General features: G+C 35.3%; 1 protein-coding gene across 7 annotated transcripts in view; it reads right to left on the reverse strand.

The window, feature by feature from the left end:
• The window catches only part of rdgA (retinal degeneration A), a 117556-nt gene that overhangs the window by 11285 nt on the left and 91504 nt on the right, over positions 1 to 14767 (reverse strand). For 6 of the 7 annotated variants that reach the window (XM_076116894.1, XM_076116891.1, XM_076116888.1 and 3 more), the window contains 9 exons: positions 10557 to 10646; positions 9981 to 10110; positions 9586 to 9892; positions 8629 to 8797; positions 4926 to 5142; positions 3263 to 3455; positions 2859 to 2961; positions 2267 to 2457; positions 1252 to 1349 (listed from right to left, as the gene is read on the reverse strand). In XM_076116894.1, the coding sequence (XP_075973009.1) occupies positions 1252 to 1349; positions 2267 to 2457; positions 2859 to 2961; positions 3263 to 3455; positions 4926 to 5142; positions 8629 to 8797; positions 9586 to 9892; positions 9981 to 10110; positions 10557 to 10646 (1498 nt within the window). The remainder of the gene's footprint in view (positions 1 to 1251; positions 1350 to 2266; positions 2458 to 2858; positions 2962 to 3262; positions 3456 to 4925; positions 5143 to 8628; positions 8798 to 9585; positions 9893 to 9980; positions 10111 to 10556; positions 10647 to 14767) is intronic. The other variant, XM_076116892.1, reaches the window with a different exon arrangement.

Consider the following 14767-nt stretch of genomic DNA (forward strand, 5'->3'; position numbering starts at 1 on the left):
AGCTACTTCGCGCTTGTTTATTTATTGTTTCTTGTGGTGAGTTCGCGACATCAAAGGACCTTTGCTTTTGCTAGATACTATTACTCCTCTTTCTTATTGGCGTAGTGGCAGTTTAGAAAGAATAGTATCACAGTCTTTACTAAGAGAAACTAACTTCGATTAATTACATTGCTAATACTTACGTACGCTAGCCACTACAAAAATATACAATCTAAACAATTGATAATTCTTTCATGTACTACTATGTTACTTTAATGAGCACAGTATGCACATAGTCCGATGTAATAAACGCCGTGCCTATTATCATTTACTGGGCATATTACATAGTTTACCTTCATGAGATTACAGAGCCGTACATAGAAAACGTTTACAACAGTATGATGCCTGATGTATGAACAGTGATGATGATATCATGTCGTTTCGGCAATCTCGCTACTTAATTATGCTCAGAGACATAAGAACCATGTGGAGAATTCATAAAGTTTAGAACTCGAAATATAGTAGATAGCTTCATGTCTGCGTTTAACATAACAAACTAAAATAAAAAGTAAAGTTTTAGTTGAATGGCGACATCAAAACAAAGTGTAATGTTAGTATTATTTCACTCGAGCAGTCGTCTGCGAAAGCTTCTCGCTTTAGGAAAACAACAGATATCAAATTTAACTCCGTAAGCAACTACCGTCGGGAAATACACAACGAAATTCGATTCAAAGAACGTCTTTGTGTGAAATATAGCCAGGATCGATTTTAAAGTTTTTAATGACTTTTAAAGCTTTTTCATAAATAGTTATTTTGTTTAATGTAGAACTCGTAGTCGTAGCTAACGAACTACGAAGGTCTACGCACTCCACAACGCCTTGGTTGGTATTAAGTTTTATCTCTAACATGTCACGTCACTTATTTCTCGGTTGTCACCACACAACTTGCGGTTGCTTGGAGTCAGCCAACTTTTAAATAGATTTAATTTTGATTTATGATCTACTAAGTTTGTTATAATGATGATTACACAGAAGCATATACGTATGAAAATAATGAAAATTAAACGGATAGGCGACTTCGGCAATGCGGCTGATGTCTAGCAAAACAAAAGTTTTTTGATCAACTGTAGCGAGTAAAGTGTTTTCAACTAAATTTGAAGCGCAATCACGGTGGCGTGTGATTGAGTAACGTGATTTTCAAAGTTACCCCTTTGATGGCGGGTGTTGATTAAATAACTGTACATTCAATACATAAGACAATTATGTTTGTTACCTGTCTTAGCGAGCAGCTCCTTGTCGTAATGATGCCTCTCGTAATCAGCCATCGTTATGAGATTCACAGTGAGCGTGAGCTTGTCTTGTGTGGTTTGGCTGCAACAAATATAGATACATCGTGGTGCTGATATGAATAAGGAACATCGTCATTTATCATATAACAGCATTTTAGCGCTGTGGAGTTATAATCGACAGTCATGACGCATCCACTATAAGAATTTTGGCGTTTTATAATTCACATCAAACGTAAAATGTATTGTTATTTTCAAATAATACAGTTATTTTGGCGAAAATTATCATTGATTGACCTATGAATTACGATTTCAAAAGGCAACGCATTAATAAATTAAATCACGCATTTTTTGTAACTTAAGGCACTTAATTTTAAAGGATCCAGGTTAATAAGTAATATTACGTTATCTTCCATTATAAATTGATGTCGTTAATTAACACCATTACTTAATGTTCAGATACTTCAAAGAACATAATAAATTAATTGATAAAATGACGTCGTAATCTCTCAAAATTGTTATGAAAAGTGTTTTAGTGAATGTTGAACCTTTCGTACAAGTTGTGAGAAATGATCACGGGAAAGGTCTCTAGGGAGAGATTAATTCTTTATGCTGTTCTTATATATTTTTACAGTAGTATTCAATTGGTTCCACCTGTGAACTTGTTCAAGTTATTACAAGCATCAATCTGCTGTCAAATGCGGTGAAATTCCATTGGGAGTGAGTTCTTACGTGTTGAACGAAGAATAGATGGGTTTAATACGGTTATAAAATGTCAAACGGTGTGTTGCTGTAAGAATGAAATAAGTAACAAAATGAAGTTATTTTAACAGAGCGGAGTAAAAAGAAACCAGAGAGACTCGAGTGTGGAACGCTGCTATTCTACTAATGATAAAAAAACAACTATGAGAAGTAGCCAGTGTTTTTGAAGATAGGGACATAATATATTTGTAAGCAATAGGCTTTTTAGGGAGTTCATATTTGATGCAAAAAAGAACTTACGGCGCTATAACCCTTCCGGGCTTCTTCTTGGCAAGCATGGTAGCCTGGTTCAGTCTCGACAACGTAATGACGGAGGGAGCGATCCGGCACGCTTCCCCATCCACCTGCATCGGTATCACCTTGGTTGTGACGATCTTCGCCGTCTTACACTGCGTGATGCACGTTCCGTGGCCGCCCGCTTGCAGCAACGGCTACACAATTTAATTATTCGATGTAACGAAGCTTTACACAAAGCAATTTATGAGCAGAAAGTGTCTTGGTGACGGTAAATTTCTTCTTGTTCGCTGAAATTGTTTTCCAGCAAAATCTATTACGCTCATAAAACAAGTCTGTGTTTTTTAAATTATATTTGTATCTACCTAGCTTTTGTTAGAATAAGGGTTTACCTACATAATAATGAATATTATGTTAACAATAAAATATTAAGGGCTCATTACAAAACAATCCTCAAAGATATAACAAGACTACACCGGGTTTTATTCTGCTACAATTTGATTAAATTATTCACCTGAGGTATAAAACAAAGTCACTGTATAAATACTTGTGTAATTTGCGAACATTCAAAGATCGATCCGTCACCGTCACGACTTACCAATTGGTACGTAGTTAATCCGACTACTTCTATTAAGCCGTCTTCAGTGGAGGGTTCAAAAGCTCCCCCTGACTTATTCCAAGGGTGAGTTCCACCCCCGTAACTGTAAACAATAAAGAGATGTAAATATCTTGCCGTATTATGTATACTGGTAAACACAAATGTTTATAAACAGGTACCGCACTCTCAAAAGTTAGTTTTAGTGTAAATAAATTGTTATTCGTGGGTCGCGTCCCTAATTTTTTATTTATTTAGAGCTTTAAAGGTACTGAGCTCCATTTTCTAAATGACATTTACATTTTTCAGAGACATCATTTTACGACATTCAGAATAAAATATATTGAGACACGAGAACGTGCCGGGTCAGAGTTCTCTGAATCTTACTTAGTATATGAATTTCTCACCTTGGAATGTTTAAGAAGACAATAGCATGTACTTTGTGCTCCCTAAGCACTGGTGTGAGGTCCTTCCCATCGCACTCCATGGTGACGAAATCGGCGAGACCCTTCCACTTACGCTGCATGAGATCCTTCCCTCCGGCAGTACCGTAAAACAATTTGTTTCTTATCCGAGAGTTGAATTTTTCTGGATGCGCCTCTGTTATATCAAAAATATTTTTTTGTTAGTCTCCCATTTAATTGCTTCGTATTTTCAATTAAATTAACGTAATGCAGTGATTTCATAATCTAAGTAATTCTTTCATGTTCATATTTATAAGTGTCAAAACAATAATATTATTATTTGCTTATCACAACAATAAAGTACCTAATAAATTACAATTTAAATAATTTAAGATTTCGAACCTTCATAATAATTATTCGCTTTACAACCTCCAAGAATGTCTGCGGCTGTCTCAAACAATCAAAATAGACTAACTCAAGTTCCCACCACGTTCTTTACTATAGTCCGACTATTTAGTAGAGAGCCTTAGCTGCCACGGTTTATATAGATTATAATTAACTATGTTATGTATTTACAAAATAAAATTGCTGTAACAAACAGGCCTCCGTTAGCCTGCAAGTCGCTAATGTTCAAAATGTTAAATTTACCTTTTGTAGTCGTGAATCTTGCATACAAGATATCCTTGTACTAAGTTGTTGGACTATAATAAAACAAAATGTGGCTATAACAGTAAACATTATTTTAAGTGCCAACATTCCGTGTAACTGTTTCATGTCAAGCATTTTACGAAAAGGTAGGTACAGAAACTTTAGGTACTTGTAAGTTAGTTTGTCACGTGTATATTAAAATTATAAAGTTAGAATTGTTATATCACGCTAATGTATACACTATAAAATATACTTACAATAATATTCATGTACAAATAAGTTAAATTATTCACAATAATCTAACACGTTGAACTCACTTAAAATGCAGTTGTGGTTATTATTCACGGAAAATATATTACGAAAGTTTTGCAATTGTTATAACGGAAATTACTCAACAATAATGCAAAATATGTCGGCAACTAGCAATATTTACGAATATTATATAATACTCGGAAGGTTGGGAAAGATTTAATAATTTAGTTTCAAAATAGTCAATTTAATACAGATAATCTAATATTAAACAAGGTCTCTGACTAAATAACAGATTGATGTTTACCGCCCATACCATTATTTTATAGGCGGATAGTAATTTAACTTACTTAAATATTTATAGAGGCGCGGAAGCGGCCATTTCAAGCCCCTGATTGTTCAATGTAGCGTCGCACACGTTCCACAGTTGAAAGCGACTGGGGATTTTGATTGATTTAAATCAACCCTTTTTGAATTTTTACTGATGCCGATTGCTGAGATTGCTTTATTATTGATTTAGTTCCTAAACCAATATTGATCAAACATCCTTATACGTTTCAGATTACAATTCGCTTTTGCCGTTTGTTATTATTTGGAGGTGAGGGTTGGCTCATGTTTTAGCTATGAAATTGGTAGATATCGATAGATTGCGAAATGGCGGCACTGGGGTCATTCTAGATTTCATCAAGTAGTTCTAAAAACTGCGAGTTGACAATGATCTGTCTACTACAGTATAATAATAGTAGTAATCATAATTTCATAAACTCACCTCTCGCTTCATGAAACTCCAACGCTATGTGAGCATCGACGCCAAAAGAAAAGTAGTTATTGACAACGTTGAGGGGCAGTTCGGGCTTGGCATTACTGGTGTCTTCGCCCGAAGCGGCTGTGTTCGGCTCCACGGTCAACTCCCACCGGTCTAGCAGAACTGTGTCACTCTCACCAATGTTGGCCAGGATTTTTGATATAGGTTCATCTTCATAACCCTAAACAAAAAAATGCACTGTTTGTTTGTTTGTCGTATGGTTAGTGGTCAACCTAGTGTCAAAATTGTTTAAGCCGCCCGAGAGGCCTTTGACGTGGCTTAACGACTGTTATCTTAGTAGACAACAGCCGAGACCGACTTTTTACATGCCCTCCAAAGCACGGAGACGCTCAGCTTAAATACCACTATGCGGTCATCCATCTATGGGATGACCGCGCCAAGGGTTGCTTAACCCACAGTTTACCGTCACGTTTACCGACCGGTAACGGAAACATCAAACAGTAAGCAGCACGATTTCGATACTTAATCGTTTTTTCATTAGGCCCCTAATCAGGTTACGCTGATTGCCAACCTTAATCGTTTCAGAAAAAAGTTAATCCGATCGATTTGAACGAATGAATACCCTGACTCAGAAATAAAATAAGGGTTGACTTTGTCGTTACTTCAGGTTGTTACAAATACTTTGTTGATCGAAATACTTTGTACGAACTACGCAGTGGCGCAGTGATTCCTACTATATAATTATAACGTGCATATATTATATACTTATATTTTTCAAATAACACCAACAACAAATACAATATTTAACACATTAAAATAAAAAGAGACGTCGTCAATAACATCTGCAAACGACATTAATCCATTTTGACAAGAATTCGTTCTTTCAGGACATAGTTTCAACAAAATTACCTTTACTTTAAAACTTGCAGTCACTTTCAGAGTTTCAGGCGATTTGTGGAGAATATTTAAATAACCACCCACAAATGATTGCTCGCGGAATTGGCGGATTGATTAATACTTTCAACGAGAACGAATACGGCGTGTAGAACGCAAAATAAAGTATTTAACAACAATAATTTCTTCCACTCAGTCTTTAAATATGTTTATTATAATAATTACCACTTGCCATAATCATAATAATGTTATTATATTTCACTTAATGTAATTATGTTAACATATAAGTAAAGATTTCATATTATATACCGCCGAGTAACCTAATAAACCTGATATGTATGGAAAGCCAGGGTACTTTTGAAACTTTAAAGCTATGCTTCAGTTGTTAGATGAGTTGGTGTCTACTTTCCGCTTTAAGTTTTGTTTGTAACAGAAACTACTTTTGTTCTCGTTTATTTTAAGTTTCAAACAAGTTTAAAGGTATATTTGAATATTGGATGAAAATGAGTTTGTCCACAAAATGATCGATGATTCGAGAAATCAATTTGCTATCGTAATATTAAAATGCTCCTGTTTATATTATCTAAGTCAATCAAAATACATCAAAATTTGTATCGAGAAAATGAACAAAGTAAAACGGAAAAGGTATTAATCCTGTTCTTTTTATTATTCCGAACAAAAATGTAACGGTATTTTATCGTTAATGCTATAAGTATAATTAATTTTATGTAAGAAAGGAAGTTGACAGGTTTCTTTGATGTAACTTTGTGTACTACCTTCTTCTGAAGTATAAATGAGAAAATACTTAATTTGATAAACACTTTTGAGTTTTCAGGCTATTTCAAAGTTTATGATTATATTTTCTATTCCCATTTGTGTCGTTAAGTAACATTAAGTCCTTCTGTCCAACAACTAGGCTTTTGATTTTGTTGATGTGACCTTAATATCATTTTGTCGAGCTCTACCTAAACGGTAATGATGGGAGAGTATTATGCAAATGGCAACTATAACGGCACCCACAGCCTAACCTTGTATCAAGCTAATGTAAAGTAATATTACCAATGAAGCTAAACTACGCAATTTCTTAATGTAACAATATTATTTAGATTTTCAAATGACACCTTGAGTAAGTATGTTACGAAGATAAATTTTCTCTCATCGTTTGGTTAGTGGTCAACCTAGTGTCAAAGTTGTGCAAGCCGCCCGAAGGCTTTTGACGTGGCTTAAGGACTGTTTGTCTTGACAACAACTGGGACCGATTTTTTACGTGCCCTCCGAAGCACAGAGACGCCCAGTTCAAATACCACTACGCGGTCACCCATCCACAGAATGACCGCGCCAACGTTTGCTTAACCCGAATATCGTTTACCGAACGCTGAGCGCAACTAGCTCTGGGCGCCTCAAAGTTTCAGTAATGTTTGTAGAATATTGGTGATGCATCAGATGTGTCGGTTAAGCGATAACCGTGCGAGCCGTTACCTCGGCAAGCTATAAGAAGATTTAGCTAAGTACAATCTTGTTTGTTCCCGTCACTTCCTACCTAGCGGCTAATTACTTAATCTTCTCACGTGTACCGAGTATTCCTGCACTACAACATTGAATTAACAATTTATATTTATGGCAAAAGTTACCAAACGAAGATTAATCTAATAAGGTAAAATCTAGACAATATAGGATTTAGGAGTTTGAGAAATTAAATTGTGGTATTTAGCCGGTTTTGGTTAATTTTGCTTGTTTAGGTAGATGAATTATGAATATGGATACCTGAAAAACCGTATCATATCATCGCTTTAAGTGTATCCTTTACAATATAGTTTTTACGCATAAGTCCCAATTTCAGTTTATGGCTCTGTGTTTTAATTACTTGTTTAAATGATCACACGCATCTAATCTTGATTTTGCACAAGTGACTGACTTCTGAAAACTTAACGGCAATCGCATTTAATTTCCTCTTAAATAGAGAATTGTATATTCATACTTCAGTCTTAAGGGAAATTACGCGGTTTTTGATTATTTGCAAATAAACACAAGGAGGGTGAAAATGTCGGAACATTTATAAAGCATAACAATGAAAGAATATTACACAAATCCGGAGGCAGGCCGGAGTCTGTTTGTCGTTTTGGTGAATACTAAAATTTTCATGAACAGAGTAATAAAGTCTGTTTATGAGCTCGTTAAAACATATTGTCGTACATCAAGCGACAATGAGCATTTTTGTGTATTCGTAGACGAACGCTCTTCTTGTGCTGTTTGTATTACCAAAAAATTTTGACAGTGTAAATGATAAAATTATAATATATCTGGCTAAGCATTATTTATCAACAAAATACCTGAAATCTCAAGTTGTCGTAAAAAAATATTGTGTGTTTAACTTGTATCGTAATCATATGTTATACACGGTTAAGCGTTTGAACTAGTCCCAATCCCTACGAGGATACGAACGAATTTATGTTATGCGTTTACGCAAAGCGGCGTGGCGGCGGCCCGCCTCGTCCCGGGGGCTCAACGAATATAACGTTATAATAACTGTTGCCGACCGTCTATATCCTCATTAGGCTTTCCACATTTTCCAACGCAATTTTTCGTTCCCCCTTTTATATCAAAGGGTTGTTTTGTAATCTATTTTTGAATAAAAATATGTAAATAAAAGGTGGTTGGTGTATTGCATGTCATTAATCGTTCGGCGCAGTTTTGTTTTTTGGCCACGCTAAAATGGCCCATATTAGTCGATATTGGAAAATAAACGCTGGTCATAGGTTTGTTGGTGTGCGAACGTCAGATGTGTCATTTTGGTTTGATTAATGGTTCTTACCCCGCCCCAGCCGAGCGCCCTGGCGAGATCGTTGCCGGTGCCGAGCGGGAGCACGCCGACTGCTGGGCGGGAGCCGATGCGGTCAAGCACGCTCAGCACCCAGCCCACCGTGCCGTCGCCGCCGCAAGCCAGCACGCGCAGGTTAGGCACCTTGCGGAACAGCTCCAGACTGAAAAGTGCGTAGCCATTACTCATTTATCAATATGAATGATACAATATTGTTTAACTGCGTTTAGTATTACATATTCGTTTGAAAAATCTTGAAATTTGTTGGTAATGACTAACATTTGCTTTATTTTTGTTTAAACAAACTGTGTCTCGTTTTTAAACAACTACGGTCATACCAATATCTTATATCGTATATATCTTAATCGTACAAATTTTCCCTACCAGTGTAAAAATGTAAATGTACGTTGTAATAATTAGCTATGTATATCAATCAATTAACATGTTTGTTCGATGATTTATTTAAACGCATTTAGAACTCGTCGAAAATTGGATTAATATTGAGATTCGATCAAAATTGAACCATTGACCCCTGGAACTAGACATGAAAATTGATTTATTACGTTTTGATTAAAATCGAACACAAAAAAATGTTACAAACATAAAAAATATATTTTAGATTAAAGATTGATGGTTTTTCAAATTGAAATGTAAAAGGCCGCCCACATCGGATAAAGGATGAGTTAACGGCTTGTGAAAAAGCTCTAGTGACAGCGAAGACGCGGAGGGTCCCAAATTCCCATTAGGCTGACAATCCCTGAGAGCATTTTGTTCAGATTAAACAAGTCAAATGATGCAACGAGCAACGGCTTTAAGTTTTGTTTGGGTCAAACCGGCCAAGGCTTTATTAGGTTAAGTATTAAGTAAGGTACCATATATTATGTTTGATCTCAGAACCCAGTATTACCTTTGTTTAGTACTTATTTCTAAAATAATTAGTCAAACAATTACCCAGGTCCAGGTCCACCCTGAGTGAGATCGAAAACTTGTCGTGGATTGAGCAGCCACTGGAACTTCTGCAGCAGTTTGGCTCCCTGGTTACCACCACTTTTAGGATTAATAAAAACTAATACAGGCTTTACATTTGCCGTAGGAATTGGCTTAATCACAAAAGTCTTCTGTTCGTTCTTCGAGTCTTTGCCCTTCTTCTTTGAGGCACTTTTTTTCTTCGGTGATTTCCTTAACGATGACTTAAAGCTACCTCTTCTTGGTAATTTTACGATCCACGATGGCGGTACTATGATGTTCGATTGCGAACCTATTGAAGACAACAAATTATTCGAATAAAGTGAAATTGTTTTAAAGTTAGGCAATAACGTGTAAACTTGGGGGTGATTATACTGTACCTAATGAGCATTCTTCTCCTATTCGTTGAAGATTGAAACAACTTTCTTTGTTGTGGTACGCGTCTTTGCACCACGAACAACTCAAGGCCACGATCTCTTTTGAGCTAAAGGATAATTTAGCCTGCAGCGACTGTCAAACAGAAATATTATTATGATGGATATGTGAGTCGATCCTTTGAAATTGTAACATATATTGGTTAGCTACAACGATTACTAAATGAAAAAAGCAACATAAAATATACAGGTTGGTTTTTAATTACCGACATTCCCGAAAATTGTGCGTAATGTGTAACAGAATGTTGGATAAAGCTAACAATGTATTTCGATTTCATTAAACAAAGAAAGCCCTTCTAACCTAAGTTTGACGGTTGGGTTACATGAATTCTGTTCATACTTTCTAAAAGAACTTTGTGTACCAGGAATTTATTGAAAAACAAATTTCAGAATTTTGTAGAAAATTACTTCAAATGTTACACATGTTTAGGACAAGTTCAGGAAGCGGGTTAATTACATTTGCCAGCCTGCAGTTAGCACCTGGCCTCCACCTGGCAACACTTGACTCGCCTGGATACGCACATTAAACATTTCACCAGTGTCTACTCCTATAGCCTTGTCTACAGTGTCTTGTGTTGGTATGCACCACCGACAGCAACTGCGCCGGAATGACTGTGACAACAAAACAACCATGCAACACACATGCAAATGAATAAAAAGTGATCACATGAACACAATATAAGCACAATAAGCAACATAAAACTTTAATCGCTAACCGACACGATATGAAAGCTAACATTGTAACTATTTATGAATACTTTGTGGATGGTATTGAAATAAATAGGTACCTAATAATTGTTTATTTATACATTTAATGGAGAGATTTAAAAATAACATTACTTCGGCATCATAATAATGAAGATACAATAACGAATTGTTAATGAAAAGACTAAACCCTATGGTTCGGAAAATGGGAAAGTTAGTGGGAGCTCTGAAATTGATATATTGTTTCTGTTGGTTTAAATCATGTAGGCCATACAGGCACTATGCGAGCGATATAGTAACACGTCATTAAAAATGTAGTTTTAATTTCGCGCTGAGCAGAGTGCTGGGAGCTTGCGGCCGTGACGCCCGTGACGTGTTGCACTCGCATACGATGACGTTTAACATTATACGACATTGACACGACAGTAACCAAATTAGGCGAATATTTTTTTAGACTATTAGTTGAATTTTAAAGGCTAGTTTCCTTCGTTAAGTTTTGTTAAAGCACTTAAGCTGTTTTGACGATAATGTATTAAACATAAACCTATACCCAGTTTTATGATTCAACGAATATTAATAGCAAAATCTTAATGTTAGTCAGTTGCTTATTCTCGTCTAAATCTTACACGTATTACGTCTACCGTCCAGTGAAATCGTGTCGCTAGTAGTCGTTCGTACCGTGAGATTAGTAAATGCAAATCATTTTAAGCTGACAAGCCACGTGACGAGACACTAGCGCGGTCGCCAGGTAAGCACTACTATCTACAACGGCTGTGGTCACACAAACGTGGTTCATTAGGCACGTCATTACACTAGACTTGGTCTAACTGAATTGTCACGCTCTTGACATACTCGGCTCATAATAATACAAAGTTACAGTTTGAGTCCAACTGACCTACAGAAATTATTTTTCTAAAAATGAATTGGTGTTATGAAAATCATTTGTATGTTTTATACCAATCCAATTTGTAGTCATTAGTTAAATCATAGCCATTGCTTAGTTTTATATATAGCGATTACCGTTATCGTTTCATCGACTGAAATATAATAATATATATCCTGTTTGTTGTAGTTGCATCGTTGTTATGGAGAAATAAAAGGTAAGTTAGCGATATTTAAATAGCAAGCCTGTGGGCACATTTACGTCACGGAACGCCGACGCACGCCAAGGAATAATAGTTGTTGGTGCATGTGGCGACGAGAATGCCCAGCACAATGTAATGCACGTGAACATAATGCCCTGAAACCGATAAAATAGTAGACCGTGGGCAGGGCTGATAACGACTGTACGGGTATTCTATTACATGATGCGTTTAAACGAGTCTTACAATACGTTCCAATAGCGTTTAATCTCATATAAACCTGAGAGTTTGAATAGATAAAATAGATAGTTAAATGTGCTTCAGAAACCGGGCGGGGCATTAAAAGTAAGTAAGCAGGAGTATGTATTAAGTTATTTTAGAGGTACACATTAAAAATTAAATAGTCGCCATTGTGATTTATTTTCATAATTATTATATTTGTGGTTAATTAAGCTAATTAACAGCAGTTCACGGAATAGCGCGCAGATTGATGACATTATTATTGCTTGTACAATTAACTACTACACTCATGATGTTTATAATAAAGCCTATTAATACAATAGTAATTCGTTGTTGACAATTATTTATAAAATTATGAACCTGATATACCTATCCCAGAGGATATAAATGTTTACTTATGTGAAATTGAAAAAAAAAACTACTAATCAACGCTGCAATAGCGTTCAATATGCGTAGGACTATGGCTCCCACGCTGTACTGATGCGTAGGCAGCAAGGGATGCGTTTCAAACATTTATCAATTACATTAAACGAAACGGGAATGTGTAATAAGTGTTTATGAAGAAATGTTGTCCCATCAATATTGATTAAATACTTTCATATTTGTTATGATGCAACTAAGTTTTAATGTCACATTACATCGTTAATGGAGCTAAAATTGGATACGGTTTATACGCCGTTAGAAAACTTTACCCATTAAATTGGTGCTATACGTATACCTAGGTACTTACTGATTCCTTAATAATTAAAGACTCAATTAAGTGGCCCGAGCGGAGGTCTTCTAATGTAATGACTTTGTCTGGCTAACTTCTAGAATTGTGATTGTACGACAACATCTCGACCACTCGCGCCGAGCAGCATACATATTAATGAACCTCTTCAGGACTAAGTAGGTGATCGACCCGACTTATTTAATTGTATCTACGTCACATTAACTAGTAATCAGTCAGTTAATTAATGTACGCGAAGCCTTCACGTATGTGGATACATCGTTATTAGATAAGCGTAACGTAATACCGATAAATAAATGGTTTCCCGGCGCCTTTCTATTTTCCCGAGTAATCCACAATATTATGATATTTTGTTATGCTTAGACGTAAAAGAAAACCAAAATACATATCAGCTATTTATTGTTCGGTGAAGTCGTAAAGTCGGCCGAGTGAAAGAGTTATTGTTATACTAGTTTATAGTGTTGGCAGCCTATCATCGCGGACTGCCGAATTTATGCCAAAACTAGTTTCAATTACACTCCTTTCTTGTGAACTTACTCTCCTAACTTTTCTAAGCTTAACTTTTTAAGGCTTGTAACAATGGTACTATATTATCCAGTCATCGCAAATCAAAAACGACTTTAATATCATTTAAATGTTTTCTTGATGAGACCTTTTATGAAAATGACACGAAGAATTAGTAGTAACCCATTGAGTCTTCAAAATTTGACTTCAATTAAACACGAGTCACCTACTCGATACTAAAGCACGAACGAGCGAATAACGAGCAAGGGCTTTAGTTTCATGGGCCAAAAATATAGCGCAATTGAATTTTAGCCATAATTATTAATTTTGGCTAGTGAAACGAAAGCCCTTCGTCGATATAATTCGTTATACTTAGAATACGGTTGCTAACGTTATATAATAGATTTCTTAGAACTACACAATATGATATTGGGAGAGTTTAAACTATTTCTACACGTGTATAATATTAATCAAGCTTCAATGTAAGACAAAGCTAAAGCAAGGTCTAAGATAATGTACAGTTTCAGTTTACAATTAAGTATACAATTCATATAAAACGGAGACTTCAGAGACTGAATACTTTCTAAGATAAACATTTAACAAACTGATTTAATCTAAAGTAATAAATTGTCGAAAATTATGTTCGACAAAGTTTCAAACAAATTAGTAAATTATGAACATAAATTGATTAAACTTTCTCTTGGAAGTCGATTTTTTGAAAATGATCTACAGTGTAATGTCAAAAGGTTCGACGCGACGAAACAGAATCTTTATGAACAAGAAATATTCGCGAACCGTTATGTTTTCTACCACGTTGAGCAACAGTAATCAGTCTTGGGTTTACTATGAATACTTTTTATCAATGAATGTTTTGTTTATACGATTATTTCCACTGAATCGGCTAACGATAATATTGATCAACAAAGTTACTTCGAAAACAAATCAAACTAAGTTTAGATGTTGATTCATAAAATATGTGCCAGAAAGAGCAACATTCCGTGTATGTTTTACTAATATTACAATTCCAATAGTAATGTTATTTTTATATTCGCTCTCGATAACTTTTAATAAAAATATTATCGTAACGAAAGTATTTATTTGTAAATTTCTATCGAAATGTGAATGTCTATGAGGTTCATACATTAAAACAATGATTTAAAATAAAAAGTTACTACTACGAAAACTACATGTAACTACACTGAATTTGTTAAACACGAACCAAAAATACCACATTGACCACATATTAGGTTGTTTCAAACACACACAATAGTTAATGAACACAAAAATCCCTTGTCATAAAAAAAAACGACTCTGCCATAATGGATTCCCCATTATTGTCCCAGACAACACAGATTACATTGCTTTACTATTTTACGTAGGCAGATCTTTGATCAGCGCAAAATATAATAAATTGGTTAAGTATTTCAAAGAAAATATCTTCGAATTCAAACTTTTCATTTAATCAGAACAGA

This window comes from Anticarsia gemmatalis, chromosome 7, assembly GCF_050436995.1.
Source record: "Anticarsia gemmatalis isolate Benzon Research Colony breed Stoneville strain chromosome 7, ilAntGemm2 primary, whole genome shotgun sequence".
NCBI lineage: Eukaryota > Metazoa > Arthropoda > Insecta > Lepidoptera > Erebidae > Anticarsia > Anticarsia gemmatalis.